This window comes from Streptopelia decaocto, assembly GCF_964273445.1.
Source record: "Streptopelia decaocto genome assembly, chromosome: 14".
NCBI lineage: Eukaryota > Metazoa > Chordata > Aves > Columbiformes > Columbidae > Streptopelia > Streptopelia decaocto.
The window spans coordinates 6,757,107-6,775,376 of NC_138669.1; the positions used below are offsets into that span (position 1 = coordinate 6,757,107).

Below are 18,270 nucleotides of genomic sequence, written 5' to 3' on the forward strand. Positions count from 1 at the left end.
CTCTTCCAACCAAGATGACTCTGTGATCCTATGCCGTGCCACGTGCTGTGCCCACGCTGGCACCACCCTCTGCTCCAGAAACATCTGCGTTTTGTTGCCGCGGGGCCAGGCTTTGAGCAGGGGCTGTGCTGGGCTCTGGGGCCACAGTGGGGACATGGCACATCATGGCACCAGGGACTCGCCCTGGCCGTGCCAGCCCCAGCTCGAGCCTCCTGGGCAGGGCTGGCCTGGGGTCTTGGGCTGCTCTGGAGCAGAGCTCAGATGTGTGACGGATCTAATGGGGGAAGATGCTCCTGGGTGACAGAGTTTTTGTCCCTGGAAAATGCAGCAGCAAATTCCTCCTTATTTTGGGGCAGCGATGCCACTGGCAAGTAGCACATGAGTGGCAGCATCAGTTTGGGAGGGCACATCAGATGTTTCTCCCTGCAGCTTCGTCACTGTGGACACTAATTTGTAAAAAGGGATGGAGTCAGGGTCGGAGCGTGTCTCTCCCTAGATTAAGAGGCAGCGAAGCCCTCTCTAGCCTGGTGCTTCTTGAGAAGAATGAAAGAAAGCAGATTCCACTGCATTACGTCTTCATCCGTCCCATGCTGGGTGCGGGGAGGCCAGGCAGTGCCAGCGCAGCGCCGGGGCCAGCTCTGCCATGCAGCCCACCCCAGCAAACAGCTGCTGCTGGCCCTGCGCTGCTGCAGTCCCCTGGGGGGACCAGGATGGTCTGGCGGGTTGGAGGAGCCGCGTGGGATGGAGATGGGGAGCAACACCCCCTCTGCAAGTCCTTGCTGGGGTTTGGGTGAGCTTTTGCCTGCTGGGTGCTCCCCAGGACCTCATGATGGGGAACTAGATGTGGGCTGCACCCCCTCTTCGCCTGCGGGCCCCACCACCGCTGGGGCTGCAGCCAGCTGGGGACAAAGGAGTGTTTTCCCCATGCATAGTGAAAAAAGGGCTTGTTTGTTCCATGCACGGGGGGAAAGGCTTTTTTGCCCCATGCATGGAGGAAAAGGGCTCATTTGCCCCATGCACAAGGGAAAAGGGCTGGTTTGCTCCATGCATAGGGGGAAAAAGGTTTGCTCCATGCATGGGAGAAAAGGGCTCGTTTGCTCTGTGCACGGGGCTAAGGAAGGGGCAGCCTGTCCTGGCCACCCCCCTGCAGAAGGGGAGGCTCCCAGGGGACCCGATGGGACCCCGCTCCCTCCTTCCCACGCTGCCGCCCCGCTCAGCACTCCCGCTTATTTTCCAGAGAGGAAACCGGCAACCTTGCTATTATTTTTTTCTAATTTTTTTCACGTTTGTTTTTTTTCCCCCCCGTTCACATGTGTCGTGGCGGAGCCCAGCTGGGGGGCAGCGGTGCCGGGTGCCGGCGGGCGCCAGGTGCCGTCGGGGCGGCGCGGGAGGTGCCCGTCGGCCGCGGCGGGACAATGGCGGCGACAGCCCACGGCGCTCGCGCCCGTATTGTGTGAGCGAGGAGGAGATGGATGAAGGTCACATCCTGCCACTCTTCCGATGCCCGGCACCAGGAAAAAGCTGTGCTTTGTAAATATAAAAATAAACAACAAACTCTTCCCCCCATTTACCACCTTCCCCCCACCTTGAAGAAAACAACAACAGCCCCTGTGGTATCGCAGCCACCTGCTCGGGGAAGTGATTTTTCATATAGGCAGGAAATGGGGGGTCTAATTAAATCTGGGGTCAAGAACATAAAGGGAGAACAAAGTTTATTTAGGAGGGGCCAGAAGGGTTGGAGGGGGGTGCTCAGCGGGGCTGCGGATGCGTGTGACTCCATGGGACAGAGTTTCATAGAATCATAGAATCATTTCAGTTGGAAGGGACCTTTAGGATCATTGAGTCCGACCACTTCAGTGGGGCTGGGGGGGCGCAGGGGTTATTTTGGTCCCGGGGTGGGTTGCAGAGCATTGCTTTCCTCCCACTATCAGGTCACCCCTGGTCCCCTCTTCCTGGGGACAGTGGTCCTTGCCGGGGCAGGGATGTGCTCAGGGAGTCCCTGTTGTCCCCGTTCCCCGTGGGTGGAGAAAGGAGCCCGGGGAGCGTCACGCTCAGACCTACAAGAGTGTCCCCAGCCTTCAGCGAGATCATATGAGGTTCCTGTTTCACAAGCCGGAGGATGGCATTTCCATTGTGCTCGCCGGGGATGTGTTGCAATGGGGCAGCCGCTTCCATCCTTTGTCCTCCTGCCCGCAGAGGAGGAGTCTCAGCTTCTGCCAGGGTGACCCGTCACACCCTGTGCCCCCCCTTACACTGAATTCAGCTCTGCTGGCTGCAGCAGCCCCCCGGCGGGTCCCAGCCGTGGGCATCACCCGCACCACCAGCAATCTCCAGCTCAAAGGATGCCACCACACTGGGTACCCTTGTCTGGGGGGTCCCCATGGGGTGTGGGGACATTGCGAAGGCGATGCCCCATCTCGAGCCCCTGCTGGTGCTGACCCTGGGATATCCCGGCCGCCTCTGCTGCCTGCTCCTGCCTAATTTTCATAATCAATGAATTAACGAGGGGTTCACCCCCACCAAAGCCCGGCTGCGGACCCCTGGGTGCTGGTGGCAGTGCCCACTCCCCCGGGGTGATGTCACCGTCCTGGCCCCACACTCCTGCCCACAGCAGGCAGCTGCTGGATTTTAGGAAGCAATGCAGGAATCTCTGCCTTTGCTGGGCTCTTCCAGCCCGGACCCGCTTTCTATCCCCCAGCCGGGCCCAACGCGCTGAATCTAAAGTAACACAGCATTGTTACGAAAAATAATTAAAACCCAACAAAAAGGCGAGAGGCAGCTGGAATCGGAGCGAGCCAGGCTGGTGTAACCCTTTGCGGGCAGGGCAGGGAGGGCGGGCAGGAGACCAGCATCCTGCATCCCCCCGTGCCTGCGGGAGTGGAAAGGGAGGTGACAGGTGTCCCAGCTCTCGAGGTGTCCCAGTACAGACCATGAGCAGGACTGGGGGCAGACTTGGGGCAGGATGGGGAATGATTCCCCATGGGCAAAGGGGGACTTGTGCCCTGGAGGCTTGTAAACCAACAGGATTCTTGCCCAGGCTTTAGGGATGCTGGGTGTGCCGTGGTCCCCACATCCATGATGACGGATGGGATGTGCAACCTGGGGACACTCAACCCAGGGGCTGCCCACCCCCATCCCCACCCTGCAGAGAAGCATCAGGTCCCTTCTGTGACCACGAAATGGATGCAGGTGCCACCCACCATGCCAGCTGGGTGTTCCCTCCGTGCCACCAGCATCTCACCACCGAGCAGGGTACCAGAGGTGGCGACACGGGGCTGAGGACGCGTCCCCAGCCGCGGGCCATGCTCCAGCTGGGCGCTGTTTTGTAAGGACTCCTGGGCCTCTGCGGCACAGAGATAAGCCCAAGAATTCGCCGTCGGTTCCAAATATCCCATCCGCTTCCTCCCGCCGTCCTCGCCGCCGCTCCAGCCCGCTTGTCTCATTTCCGCAGCCTCGCGCTGGGGGGAGTTTTTCCTGTTTTTCCCCCCCCGGCTGCGGGGCGGTGGCGGGGGGCTGCGGGGTGCAGGGAGGAAAGGCAGGACAATGGGCGCAGGCAGGGATGGGCAGCTGCCCACCGCCCCCACTAGGGGTCTGCACTGGGGACATGGGGGTTTGCTCAGTGGCCCAGGATGGGGCTGGGAGAGGCAGACGGGTGGCAGCAGGGGTGGCAGGTGGCAGCGGTGGGGACGCGGGTCCTGGGCTGAGCTGAGATTGCAGATGCGGTTTCTTTTCCTTTCCTTTTATTATTTCTTTATTTTTCTTTTTTTTTTTTTTATTTTTTTTTTTTTTTCTCTAAGGGTTTTGCTGTAAATCAACCCAAGCTCCCTCCGGAGCATCCTTTCTGTGCCACAGTGGGTGATACCAGCTGGAGGACCCCCCCCCGTCCACCTGAGCATCACCCCAGCGTGAGAACAGGGATGGAGCCAGGTACCGCCACTCAGCCCAGCAAAGCCCTTGGTGGAGGGACCCTGCGATCCACGGGGAGATGAAGCCTCCACCCAGAGCCACTTTTTAGGGTCCCTCTAGTAAAAACCACCCACCACAACCCCACACACAGCGTGGGAGAGCAGCATCCCCTTGGGACTGTCACCTCCCAGGGGCCGCGATGTGGGGCGAGGGGGCTGGGATGCAGCTCCCCCATCCCAAACCGCAGCCCCCGGAAAAGAGGGATCTGCTCTTGGGCTTTGCTTGCTAGGAGCCCTGCATCCTCCCAAATGGCTGGAGGGCAGCACTGCATCCCCCCTGGTTTTGGGGAGGGGAGAAGTTCTTGCCCCCAGCCCCTGGGCTGAATGTGAGTGTTTACTCGCTGCCTTTCTCACCGCTCGCAGTGTGGCAGGAGTTATTCAAAGGCGGGCGGAAGTGAGCACAGCAACTGAAACAACAATGAAAAGGAAACAGAGCTTGAAAAATTCTCCGTTCATAAATCAAGCGAACTGCAGGTGATCCCCGAGCAGGAGTGAGCCGAAGAACAGACCCGGCTCGGGAAGGGGGGATGGCTGGGGTGTCCTGGGCTGGTTCTGGGTGATGCTGGGGTTGGTGTCCCTGTCCCCAGGGCTGCACATCAGGGGCTTTAGGGCAGGAGAGGTGCAAGGATCTCTGGATTTTTATTATGTATAAGCAGATCTGGGTGAGAGAGGTGAAGCTGCAGCCTGGGGATGGGATGGGGTCCCTGCTGTGGCCCCCCAAGGCTGGCAGAGCAGGGAGACGGGGCTCTGAGGGTGCTCCAGAAGCTGCAGAACCCCTTGGCTCCCTCTTCACCTCCTCTGCAGCTTCCTGCCTTCCTTTTGGGGTGAAACACACCAGTTTGGAAGCAATGGAACCGATGCGGTGCATGCACACGTGGCTCCAAGCCGCGGCCGTGCCGTGGAAGATGCCAGGGTTAATGGGAGACGGTCCAGGGCTCTTGGCGGCATCAGGCCATGGCTCCTTGCTGAGATCTCATAAAGGCTTTTTCCTCCTTAGGAAGAGGAGCTGCTGTCTTGGGACGGGCTTCTCGGCGTTGGCAGCATCCCTGCGCGGACAGAAAACCTCTCCCCACCCCAGCCAGGTCCTGCAGCATCTTGCTACAGGGGAGATGGGGAGCAGTTTGGACAAAGCCAGGTCTGCCTTCCTCACTGTCCCCTCTCTGCCAGCCCCTGTGAGCTGAGACCCCACCTTGGGGACACTGAAGGGGAACTCATGCCTTTGGGATCCATGGGTGGCTCCAAGCACCGAGCTGGTGGCAGCAGGCTGAGCCGTACAGTGGAGAAAAGGAAATGGTCCCGGTCCCCACGCTGGGAAAGCCAGGCAGGATTGTGTCTCCCCCACCCCATTATCCATCCCCCCTTCCATGATTTCCCTGTCATCTTGTCTTTCGACAGAGCTGGAAAACTGGGAGACGACCGTAAATAAATCCTGTGTCTTTAAGCCGTTCTGTACAGTACAAGAAAACGCACTCGTTGAATTACAGCTTTTTAATCAAATACATGTAACCATGTCACTTAAAGTGCTCGCGAAAAGCAGGGGGAAAAAAAAAAAAGCTCAACACAATTGGAAGAGCATGATATTAAAACCAGCTGCTTGCTTACCCCCACCACAGTTAATAGTTTTTGAATGTTCTGAATGAGAGAGAAACCAGAGCCAAGCTCCACTTTCATGTCCATCTTTCTGATCAAGCCCTGTCAGACGGGGGGAGCCGGGCAGCCTGGCACAGTGATGGGGATGGGGGGAACGCGGGAGGGCTGTGCTCCTCTCTCCTGCCGCTTCTCCCGTCCTCTTGGGCTGTGTCCCCATGGTGACGGGGATGTGGCAGCCTGTGGGCTTCCTTTCAGAAAAGGAGCAAGCCTGGAGATGCGAGCGCAGGTTGCCCAAGCCCTGTGGCAGTGAGGGATGCTGCCTTGGGACATCACCATTGAGTCATGTCCCCCTCCGGCCACATTCAACCCAGCTCCACCTCCTGATGCCTCTTCCTGTGCGTTGGCATCACCACTGCCGCAGCTCATCCCCCATGGGTGCTGTGGCGCCACGGTGCCCACAGCATCCCAGCGTGCCGGCGCGGTCCCCAATGCCACATCCCCATGTCCTGCCCCCTTGGGGCACACACGCCTGGACCACCTCGGTGTCTACCTCCAGCCTCGCTGGCCACTGACTCCCCCAGCACCGCCTGCCAACCACCCCGGGCTGTGTGGTTCCCCCGTAACGTGGACCAACGCTCATTAAGCGTGAGGCAAAGACCACCAAATATGTCAAAACACACTTAAAATTTATTGTTTCATACCATACATTTGAGTCTCTTGAACGCCGGCCAGTGTTTCTCCCTCTCCACGATGGGGCCTATCTGCTGTCACCGACACTTCGCATATATGTATAGCCCGCTTGCTTTCTGTCTTTTTTTTTTCCCCCTTCTTTCTTTACATGAAAAATACAAACAATTGATGGAAAATGTACATTCGTTCCATATGGGACGGTCGAAGCATGGAGAGGAGCCAGGAGAGTCATTTTTAGGCAAACTCCTCTCTCCAGCGGATGGCTGGATGGCTTCCCAGAACGGCCCCGCGCGGCCTGGCCTGACTCTCCTGACGAGCCTCAGACAGTCTGTGACGCTCCCGCACACGGGGGGGGACGTGATTCAGCTCCCTGCTGGGCTCATTCCCCCCGGGGGATGCTGAGCGCAGGAGGAGGGAGAGGTTTCCACCGAGACCCCTGCAATGTCCCAGATGAGCTGAGCCTGGCTGTGTGAGATGGTGATGGGGAGACTTGATTTGCATGGGAGGTTGAGTTAGGTTAGTTGGGTTGGTTACACTAGGTGGAGTTGGTTCGGTTGTGCTGGGTAAGGTTGAGATAGGTTGATTGGGTTGGTTAGGCTAGGTTGAGTTGTTGTCTTTTGTTGTGTTAGGCTGGGATAGGTTGGGAGAGGTTGGTTAGGATGTGTTAGATTGGTTGGGTTGAGTTCTTTAGTCTAGGTTGGGTTGCCTTCAGTTGCATCGTGTTGCCTTTGCCTGGGCTGGGTTTCCTTTGGTTGGGCTGGCTCATTTTGGGTTGGGTTGGGTTATACTGGGTTGTCCTGGCTGGTGTTGGGTTGGGTTGCACTGTATCAGTTGCGTTGGTTGTCTTGGGTTGTGTTGCCTTGATCTGTGTTGCCTTGAGTTGGGTTGTATTGGGTTGTGTGACCTCTGGAGAGCACTTCCAACCCTTTAATGGTCCTGTGGCCTCTGGGAGGGATGTGAGGGCAGTTGGGGACAATGCTGGGAGCCTGGGGACCACAACCAGAAATCCACTAGTGATGGAGACGCAGAAAAAAAATGCTAAAAGGTATGAGTTTCAGGCTGTGCAGGTTTTCCAGGGCACATTAAGAACTCCTTACTGTCTTATTTTCTTTTTCTTTTAAAAAGCCTGTAATGCTTATGATACCATGGCCCTGATTTGCTGCAGGGAACTGCCCTCCTCTGCTTGGAAACTGCGGGGAGCAGAGCTGGGGGGAGCATCCATCCATCCACCACCCCCCGGCCGCTCCGGGCATGGCCGTGGAGGAAACAGGGCCTTTCCTGTCCTGCAAGGAGTGCTGAGATTTTTACACGTTTCCTTTCCCAAACTGGGCTGCAAAACAGAAAGTTGGGGAAGGTTTGGGAACTTTTCTTCGGCTCGGTCAGGAAAGGTTGTGCTGGGAACGTTTGGAAACTTTCTTTGCATTTCAACCTTTTCCCTTTGGTTAACCTCTACAGCACATAATGCTGTTACATCTCTAAATGGTTTGCCTCCCATCTAAAAAAACCTGGAAACTTTTTTTTTCCAATGCTCTTTTTCTCGAGTCAGGAAATGTTTTGGAACCATTTCCCACAAACAGGTTTGGTTTTGATAAATCTTCATTTTTTATTTTTTTTTTAGTGGAAGAGCGAAAAAAAAATCCCATCAATAGCTGTAGAGCAGCTGCTTGGTACCGCGGGTGGGGGACCAGCACCAGCAGCCTCTTCCCATTCCCACTGGTGTCCCCACCACAGGGATGTGTGGTGCTGAGCACCCAAAATACATGTACAAGGAGATTTAATTTCCCATTAACATCCCAGCTGGGATGATTTCATTGAGGCTACATGTCCGCAGGTGCATATGGGTGTTCCATCCCCTCCGGTGGCTCCAGCCCAGAATGTCTCCGGCTTCTCTGGAGCTTCCACCAGCCGCCCCAGTGTGTCCTGCTCACCGCCGGCTCAGCCGCGGCTTCGGCCTCAGGAGCTGCGGATCACCGGGCTGGCTGGCACATGCTGTTTTAATATTTGAGTGATGTCATCCAGCACTCTATAATGCTGTAAAAAAAACAGAACATCTATAAACCTGACCAGTGAACCTCCAGCAGAACACACACGCGCATGGGTGTGCACATGCATGTGCACGTGTGTACACATGCACGGACGTGTGTGCAAACAGACACACATGCACATGCACAGATGCACAGAGACGCATGCCTGCACACAGATGCACACACACATGGATGCACATGCTTATGCACATGTGGATACACACATGTGCATGTACAGATGCACACGTGGGTGCACATGCAGACATGCACATGCAGATACACAAAATGGGACACACAGACATAGATATGCAGAGATGCACACACATATGCATGCACACGGGTACCCAGGGGTGCACATACGCACACACAAATGCATGTACACAGTGATGCATATACACACAGATGCACACATAGTGATACACACAAATGCATGCACACACACACACGATTGCACACCATTAGGATACACACGCAGATGCACACACATGGACACACACACACCCCCCCCCAACACACGTACACATGGATACACACAGTCATGCATGTACACACAGGTGCACATGTGCTTGGAGATGCACACACAAGGATGCACACACACACACACACAGTCGCACACACACACACACGTGGCAGGCAGCATGGGAAGGCTGGGTGTGATGGTGCACACGCTGCCCAGGGCTGGTGACACTCACATGTGTCACAGAATGTTGGGACCTCTGTAGAAGCAGCCCCAGCATGGGGCAGTGAGCATGGGGGAATCCACTGCCCCACGTCTCCAGGGGACGCGGAGCAGCTGCCACCTGCCCATACAGCCCAGGCAGGTTCTGGTGGTGCCTCCCCCTCTCCCTGTCCCGGCAGGATCGGCCTGTCAGGTTTTACATATACCTATCAAATACCTTCTCCATATTTCTGCTATAACGACCTGCTAAGAGCCCCTCGCTCCTCCTTCCAGCCCAAAACCATCAGGCCCTGAGCTTTGGAGAGATTAAGTCATAAAAATCGGAAGGGGCTGCATGGTAACAGCCCCGGCCTGAGCCATAACGGCAGTGAAATCATCCCCAAACTATTTCAGCCCCATCATTTCCAGTCCCACGTCACACCTGAGCCACCGGCACGCAGCAAAATAAAACACTGGTGGATGTTTCCTGGCCCCGGCGCAGCTGTACAGGGATGGGGGCAGGGAGAGGAGGCAATGTTAAAAATAAAAAGCTCTGCCGGTGCTCAGGGCTGTCTCATCCCAGCGGGGTTTTCTGCTCTGTAGTTTGCATTAATTCACCCTGAGCTGAGCAAACTCACGCGTCCAAAGAGCCAGAGCACAGCGAGACTGGGAGACAGAGGATTTAGCATCAAACCCAAACGCGGCTAATTAGCAATGTGGGTGAAGCTCATCGAGGAGCCAGCATCCCTGGCAGGGTCTGCCTAGCTCGCTGCTCTCCTGATGGATTTGGATCAGCCCTGGTGCCAAACCCCGGCTCTGGGGAGGTCCAGATCCTGTCCTGGCCACGGCTAAAACATGATGCTGCAGCTCTGATGCTACAGGAAGGCGCCTGCAGGCTCAGTACCAGCCACGTGCTGCTCACTCAGAGGCCAGGCTGGAGGAATAGTCATGGTTTGGGACACTTCTTGATGCATTTAACAACAAAACAGTGAGTTTAAGTGAAAAAGGTTGTGCAAAATGCTGAGCAATAGGAGGAGGCTTGGCCAGAACCCAGGGTCTGGCACAGGTCCTCCTACCTCCCGTTATCTGACCCAAACCCACACTCCTGTTTTCTTCCTCTCTCCTTTTCCTTCTTTCTTGTTTCCCTGTGACCTGGGGTAGGGCTGGCCAGCAAGCTGGGGCAGCTGCACATTGTTCACAGCCTCGATTGCAATTAGGCTTTATTATTAATAAAAACACCCAGGGCTGCATGAGGCAGGAGGGTTGGCAAGGCTCTGCCTGCTTTTGTGTAGAAGCAAGTCAGGGCTTTGCTGGCAAACACCCCGTAGTGATGCCGACATGGGGAGCCAAATCTGGTGCTGGGTCTCAGTCACCTGGGGAATGGTGGACACGGTGGGTCCCTGCAAATCACCCTGGCACCGTTCGGTGCTTTTGCAGCGATGCAGCAGCTGTTGTTTCAATATGATGCATCCCCGATGCATTTATGGATGGGAGTGACCATCCCTCACTCCACGGTTTTCAGTTTGGTACCTGCCCCAGCCCTTCAGCAGCATCCTTGGGTACGAAGCAAGGAGATCACCGCTCCTCACCCAGCCCCATGGCAAAATTACATTTCAACAGGTTTTCAGCACAGGTGCTGTGGGAAAGCTCCAGCTGTGCCCAGGATGCTGCCGGTGCTGCCGACCACGCGAAACCACAGCACACAGCACCCAAATTGCTCCAGAGCCAAAAAATCAGCCCAGTTATTTGCAGCCGTTCTCAGAGATCAGAGGCGAGCTGGCACGGCCCGAGCCATAGGGAAAGGAGGGGATTTCTGCTGCAGAAAAATGACTTAATGTTTCCTCTGCCATGCGACGCGCTGCCGGCTTCCCCCGGCACCGCGGGGCAGCTGCGCGAGGGCCGGCGCGTCCATCGCGCCGCCGAACCGTGGGAAGTGACCGCATCCCAGCCCGGACGGTACCTGGAAGTTCGGGGGGATGGAAAATAAGTCAGGGTTTTCTTTTTTTTCCCCTCCACAACCCCCCCTCCTCATCTCCTTCCTCCCGGCCGCTTCGGGGAGCGGAGCCGCTTCCTTTCATAGTCATCGGCGGCAGCACAGGATGCTTCTCATTTGGTGTTGTGTTTGTTTGGTGCGGCGCGGGGTTCTGGCACCCGCCGGGCGCCCGCCAGCCCTCCCGTGTAGGTAGTGAGGTCATTTTTCCATGTATTCCCCTTTTTTACATACTGTATATGGAAAGACAATGAAGCGCCTTTCTGGCGTTTAGTGGGAACACGTCGCCAGCCCCCGGAGTGGTCCCGTTTATTAGCGCTTCGCATTAAACAACAACACACACCAAAAAAAAGTGAGTCAGGATTTAGTCCTGTTAACACTAATGTGAATTTAATTTAGGAGAAGCTTGAAAATTAATGTCATTTGTTAAATATCCATTTCCCCTAAAAGGCAATTCTTTGCCAACAACAACAAAAAAACTCTTCTATTCAAATTTTTTTTTTTTTTAATAGCCGTTTTTGGCGATATCAGCCTGGTTTAAATCACTCGGCGTTCAAGGAACGGATGCCACCGGGGTTTTATGCAACAGATTGTCATTTCTCCTTTTCAAATTGGACAAAAAACATTACTGTAAATCATACGAGTGGTTCACGGGAAGGGGACAAAGCTCCGGCAAAGCACCGGCGGCTCCGCGCGGTGTGATGACCGGGAAGCGGACGGGCTCCTACATGTGGTACTTTCTTCCAGCTCCAAGGAACAGAGCGAAAGCATCAGAGCAACAGGCTCTCTTTTGGGGGAATTTCGCGGGAAAATGGGGATTAGCCATGAGGACCACGCACCGATGCGCTGGCAATAACCACACCGAGGCTCGTTTTGGAGGAGGATATCACATGTTTTTATTACGTTTTAATCTGAGAGCAGCTGCTTTTCCTGCAGAACGCGCCTCTGGGCGTCCCGTCCTGTCCCAGTGCCGGTGCCGCCGGCTCAGCCGCGCTCACCGAGCCCCGGGCGGCTGATGGGGCGGCAGCCTGGAAATTAATACATTTGCCAGGTTGTCAAAACATTAATCAACGGATACAAAAATCTGGAAATGGTTGGGACAACATGTATTTGCGGAAAATATGTGTTCACACAACAAGCACACAAGATGGGAACAATTATATGAAGATGTTTTAATAATTAACCAGTATAAAACAGTTTGCTCTCCATACAGTTCTAGACAATAAAAGTGTTTGCAGTCATATTTTTCTTTTATACAAAATTCCAGTCAATTGTTCCACAACATTTACATTGTCATTCGCTTTTCACAAAATATCTCCTTTTTCCCCCCATTTTTTTTTCAAATCCAGCTTTGCTACATAAATGCTTTAGATCTCATGGATATCCCTTGATTTATTTTTAAAAAGTCTAATAAAAAAACCCCCAAAAGACATTAAATACCATTTTATATATAAAAATGCTTAGTAAAAATATAGTTTTGTTGCCCAATTAAAATATATTGCTGAGAATACAGTAAAAACTGTCCTAAAGCCCACCCCTAACAGGCGCCGACACTTTTTACGGCCCCAGCAAAGTCTTCCTAAAGTTTTGCCCCCCCCCCACCAAGTTCGCCTGCCCTTGGGTCAAATACTGGGGGGAAAGTCGCTTCGGCTCGTCCTGGTGGTGGTTGTTTCAGGCAGGATTTACTGGAATTGGCTTAAAAATGCCCCTTGGAGCTGGTGGGAGCTACAGCTACACTCTGCCGAGGGCTGGACTGGGAGCGCGGTGGGACGGCTAGTGCTTGGGAAAGGCGTCTATTGTGTTATATAGTTATACGGTATATCAGTGAGTTCAGCATGGTTTTTCTCTAAAAAAAAAAATTTAAAACAAAAAAAAATGAACAAAAGAAAGCGATGCATTTAATGAGATACTCTAAATATTATGGAGCTCATGGTTAAAGGAGGATGGCTTTTTGTTTTTAACGGAGAGCCAGGGCTCTCACGGTGAGAGCATCGGGCAGCGGGGCCAACCTAACCGGTGATGCAGGGGCTATAGTAAACTGCACTGCTGGCATCGGACAGCGCGGATATCAAGCTGCTCTCCTCGCAGGAGATGCTCCTAGGAGTCACTTTGGACAGGGAGACATGGTAAGGGAGTCCCGAGGCTTCGGGACGAGTCCTGCTCATGTTCAAATATTGGTCAAACTCGTTGCGATCAACGTCTGTCCAGAGCTCGGTTTGGTTCAAGTGATCCACACTCTCCATGTGATGGGCTTCGGGTGGGGGTGAGAGCTGGCCCAGGTGGGCGGAAAGCCCATTCTGAGTTCCCGAGCACATCTGGTTGTAGTATATGCTGGAAGGATGGGGAGTCCTCATGGCGTCCGCCAAGTGTGATGGGGTCTGCGCGTAGGGCACAGCCACGTCCCGCCCCATGCACTTCTCCTGGGGAAACTCCATCTGGTGATGGTGGTGGTAGCCACGAAAGGGCATCATGTTGCAGTCATCCTGCATGTGCGGAGGGAAAAACGCCGGCTCGGTCTGTTCCAAGACATCCAAGGGAGACATCTCAGGAGTTGGCAAGCCATAGTTTTCAATATCCGACCCCATGGAGTGGAGTTCTCTGAAGTGGTTAAGTGGGGGAGGCTGGGGGTGGCCCGGCTGGCTGCCGCCATGGTGACTCATGCTGAAGTTGTCACTGCAAGGCTGGGAAAGGTTATGCAGGAGGATATTGGGTTCCATCCTCTTGATTTTCTTGGCTTGCTTCTTTCTCCTTGGGCGGTACTTGTAGTTGGGGTGATCCTGGAGATGCTGGATTCGCAGCCGCTCTGCCTCTTCCACGAAGGGACGCTTGTCACTGGCGCTCAGTGCTTTCCATGACTGGCCTGGAAGGGGAAAGCAAAGCTCTGTGACACTGGCTCGGCCACCCGGTGCTGGCTGGAGCATGGGGACACCCAGGGAGAGGGAGCCTTTGGGGTGGGAAGGGCCCCCTCAGCCACTTTGGTGCCTGACCATGGTCCTGGTGCTGGCACAAGGAGGGGCTGGGAACTGGGAGCCCAAGCAGGGCTGTCCCTCCGTCCCAGCAGCAGGTTCAGGCTGTGCCCAGCACTTGCACAGCGGGAGAATGGGGGTGCAAAGCTGGCAGGGGAGCGCGGGAATCCCCCTACCAGGACAGGGGATTTTGCCTCCCGCTGCCCCTCAGTACATCCTGATCCTCCGGGGTGGCTGCTTCCTTGCATCCCGCATCCACAGCCCCACTCCTCCACAGCCCAAATTGCTCATCCCTAAGCCCCACAGCTCTGTATTCTGAATCCCATGTCCCCGTACCCCGTAGCCCCGTGTCTCCGCATCCTGCTGCCTTGTCTGGCCATATCCTGCTTCCCGTAGTCCCGCATCCTGCAACTCCATCTACCCATATCCTGCTTCCCGTGTTCCCACATCCCGCATCCTACGGTCGTGCATCCCGCATCCTGCAGCCCTGTATTCCCATATCCTGCATCCCCGCAGCTGCATACCCCACAGCCCTGCATCTTTGCATCCCACAGCTGTTTCCCTGTATCTCACGCATGTGTAGCTCTGTATCCTCACATCCGACAACCCACAGCCCCATATTCCCACATCCTAATCCCACATCCCACAGCCATGTAGTGCTGCACCCCACAGCCCTCGATCCTGCAGCCCTGCATCCTTACAGCCCATGTCCTTGCACTCCCGCATCCTTGCAGCCCACAGCCAACATCCCTTCATCCCATCTCCCTACAGCTCGCATCCTGCAGCCCTTTAACCTTGCAGCCCCCAGCACCCCACCCTTTTAACTCAGTTCCTGCACTCTCATATACTCACAGCATGCCCCTCCCTGTCCCGTACCCTTGCAGCGCACATCCCGATACCCCGTACCCCTGCAACCCACATCCCCAGCCCCTTATCTCTGTGTTCTGCTCCCCTGTACCCCTGCAACTCACATCCTCAGTCCTATAGCCCTGCACTCCAACGCCCCATACCCCTGCAGTGTATAACCCCAGCCCTGTAACACTGCATCCTGCTGCCTTGTACCCTTGCAGCCCACATCTCTGGCCCTTAACTGCCTACCTCTACATGCCTAGCTCTGCATCCCCGCATCCCTGCCTCCTCAGCCCCACACCCTCACATCTCACAGCCCTACACTCTTGCAGGTCTCATCCCCAGCTCCATCCCTGCATCCCTAGTCCCATACCCCCACATTCCTGCATCCAGAACCCCATATCCCTGCATCTCCAGAACCCCGCATTCCTGCATCCCCACATCCTGAGCCTCATCCCCAGCCCAGTATCCCCACATTCCACAGTCCTACACTCTTGCAGCCTCCATCCCCAGCCCCACACCCCCACATTCCCGCACGCCCAGCCCCATAACCCCACATCCCCAGCCCCGTACCCCCGTATCCCTGCATCCTCAGCTCCATATCCCCACATCACTGCACCCCCAGCCCCATAACCCCGCATCCTCACCCCCCAGCCCCGCACCCCTCCTCCCGCAGCCCGTCCCGCTCACCCAGCATCTTGCTGAGCACGGCGTTGTGCAGGTCGGGATTCTGCTGCGCCAGCCGCTTGCGCTCATCCTTCGCCCAGACCATGAAGGCGTTCATGGGCCGGCGGATGCGGGAATCCTCGCCGGCCTTGCCCTCGGCCCGGCCCGCCGGGGGGCTGTATCCATAGCCCGGCTCGGGGCTGGGCGTGCGGCTGGGGGCCGCGCCGGGGCCCGCGCCGGGGGCCGCTCCGCCGGGGCCGGGGCCGAAGGCGAAGCCGGGCTCGGGGCTGGGCGTGCGGCTGGCGGGGGAGGCGGCTCCCGGGGGACGCGGGAAGGCGAGCCCGGGCTCAGCGGCCGGCACGGCGGCGGTGACCCATGAACAGTCGCCCCGGGGTTGCGATATCTCCTCTCGGCAGTAGTTAGACTCAGATATATTCATTCCAGCTGGACAGCACTTTGTGTCCGACCCGACCGGGTGCCGGAGAGAGAAAAAACGAGTCCCGCCGCGTTCCACCGGGTCCAGCAGCCGCCGAGCAGCAGCCCCGCCGCTCGCCTCGCTCGCCTGCGCTTCGGGGGGATTTGGGGTCGGCTCGGTTTGTTTTGGTTTCTTTTCTTTCTTTCTTTCTTTTTTTTTTTTTCCTCTTTTATTTTTTTCCCCCCTTTTTCCCCCCAAAAAAAACTTTTGGGATGATGCTGGGCTGGAAAGGGCAAAATATAGCCGGGCTGGACCAATCAGCGGGGCGGAGGGGAGGAGGAGGAGAGGGAGAGGAGGAGGAGGAGATGAGGGGGAGGAGAAGAAGGAGGAGGAGATGGAGATGAGGGGGAGGATGAGGAGGAAGGGGGGCGTCCCCAGGCACCAGCAGGAAGAGCCACCCGGGGAGGGCCGGTCTGGGACCGGTGTGGACGCTGCTGCCCAGTTCCCTTCCTTCCAAGGAGGAGGGTTGTTAATTTTTTCTCTCTCTTCCTTTCCTTTCTTTCTTTTTTTTTTTTTGTTTTTTTTTTTTTTTTTTCCTTCGCAATCTTCTTTTCTGACTACTTTCGATGTGCCCGCGCCTCCCGCAGCCGCGCCGAGCCCAGCCAGGGAAGTGTTGAGATTTGCCTGCCCGGCCGCTGCTTTGCAGGCAGACAAGGATGCTCGGGGCTTTGCATTTATTCTTCTTACGACTTATTTCGTGTGTGTATTTTTGTCAGCATTCCCCGCTCGGGGTCGGGAGCAGCCCTGGGGTGAAAGCGAGGGCGAGCCCTCTTCCCCATACAGTTTTCCGATGGGAATTTCAGTGCTGGGAGGAAGAAACATCTCCTTGCTTTTAAGCAGTGTTCACATTAAAAGAAACATGTTTTCAGCCTGGCGTCCTAGGGGCTGTTGAGGAATGATGTGTTCACCAGTAGCTGGGGGATTGTGGCTAAAACCTGCCGAGCTGTGCTGCTGGCGCTGGCACGGCCGCGCTGTCACCGCGGGCACCGCGGGCACGGCAGCACGCCCACGGCACGCTGCCATCCGAGAAGCAACGTGTCCCCCGCCGCAGGGTCACGGCTCCACTCGCTCGGCTGCCGTCCAGCAGGGATTTGCTGTGCCAAAAGCCAGGCTAGGTGGTCTGAAGGTCCTTCCTGCCCTTGGCACAGCAGAGTTATGAACTCTGCAGGACCTGTTCACAAGCTGCGAGACCTGCCTGAATGCTGTCCCTGCCGCCCAGAACCCCTCTGGCTATGGGGTGATGTGTGAAAGGTGCCCCAGTGTCAGTATCTGCCTCCAAGGCCCCTCTGACTGCAGATGTGCCTGAGACCCCAACCTGAAATGTGAACGTCAGCCTTGGGTAGACTTGGGGCGCCGCGTTGCGCAAGAGCCCGGCTCCCAGCCTGCTCGCAGTGGTGGGGTATTGCATGCCATGGTTTCTGTGTGTCTGGAAGTGATTTGAAAAAGTCAATCTGCTGTTAACCCTAAAGAAAACAAAGGCCTTAAAAAAAAAGTTGTCTCACTTATTCAGTTGCTAGCCAAGAGAGATAGAGGTTCCAGGCTAGATTTCCTTCACGTTTCTGGAGACTCTTATTTAAATTTTGCAAGAGAAAATCAGTACCAGTCCACAGGAAAGCCCGTACGGCTGCAAGGAGCCTCTTCTCTGCTCTCCCTCATCCTGCCCTGGCCGTACAGCCAAGGATGGAGCTGGAGCACTGCGATGCAGGAGGGACAGCCACATGTCACTGCCTGGAGTGGAGTCCCCAAGCCACCAGTGGCTTTGGCTTTTTGCCCCTGCCCTGGGAGCAGCAAGGTGGGTGCTGGAGTAGCTTGGGACCTCCAGCCCAGGACCTGTGGCTGCTTGTGGGGTAAAGTGAGCAGCTTTTGGGGCAGCTGGTCTGGGCAGCTGCTGGGGACACTCCAGACACATCCCCCCGCACTGATCCTGGTCCTTCTCCCAGGCTTTGGGACATGGCACTTTCCCTGGTCACATCCACTCTGTGGCCTCCCCCGTGGCCTCAGCAGCACCCATGGCCTCTGAGTGGGCTCAGAGCTGCCCTGGCTGGACCTTATGCCACCAGTTGGCATTTGGGACACGGGGATGAGCTGCAGAGGGGTGGGAGTGGGGACAGCTCAGATTTTCGCAGCCCTGGAAATGATGCTAAGAGAAGCACATGGGGTCTACGCCCGGCTCAGCTTTCCCACAGGTGGGACACACAAAACCCCCGCAGCACAGCCCCTCCTGTCACCCACTGCCCCAGGGACACAGGGATGTGGCAGGGGGTGCTGGTGACCCCCCGACCCCAGCTCCTCAGCGGCCGCATCTGCAACGGCGTGTGGGGAGGAAGCGGTGGACATCCCTGGGCAGAGATAACATCGGTCTGTGCCAGATGGGTGACCTCCCCCTGCACCCTCCTC

General features: G+C 56.1%; 1 protein-coding gene and 1 long non-coding RNA gene across 2 annotated transcripts; one reads left to right on the forward strand and one right to left on the reverse strand.

The window, feature by feature from the left end:
• Positions 1–3,540: 3,540 nt before the first annotated feature.
• On the forward strand, positions 3,541–5,428 carry LOC309446127. Its single transcript, XR_014185417.1, has 4 exons — positions 3,541–3,589; positions 3,798–3,927; positions 4,329–4,439; positions 4,963–5,428. It is a non-coding gene; the product is annotated as an uncharacterized lncRNA (long non-coding RNA).
• A 6,640-nt stretch (positions 5,429–12,068) lies between these two features.
• On the reverse strand, positions 12,069–16,072 carry SOX18 (SRY-box transcription factor 18). The gene is made up of 2 exons (XM_082065574.1): positions 15,423–16,072; positions 12,069–13,777 (listed from the first exon to the last, which is right to left on the reverse strand). Exons 1-2 carry the CDS (start codon positions 15,835–15,837, stop codon positions 12,927–12,929), a joined length of 1,266 nt encoding a protein of 421 aa, XP_081921700.1. The 5' UTR covers positions 15,838–16,072; the 3' UTR covers positions 12,069–12,926.
• Positions 16,073–18,270: the final 2,198 nt, after the last annotated feature.

What these genes read in the sequence shown, in the direction of transcription:
- SOX18 (XM_082065574.1), bottom strand. Translation starts at nt 15,837, where the DNA reads ATGAATATATCTGAGTCTAACTACTGCCGAGAGGAGATATCGCAACCC. An exon ending in CGTGCTCAGCAAGATGCTGG is followed by an intron (nt 13,778 to 15,422) that starts GTGAGCGGGACG and finishes TTCCCCTTCCAG; the next exon opens with GCCAGTCATGGAAAGCACTG.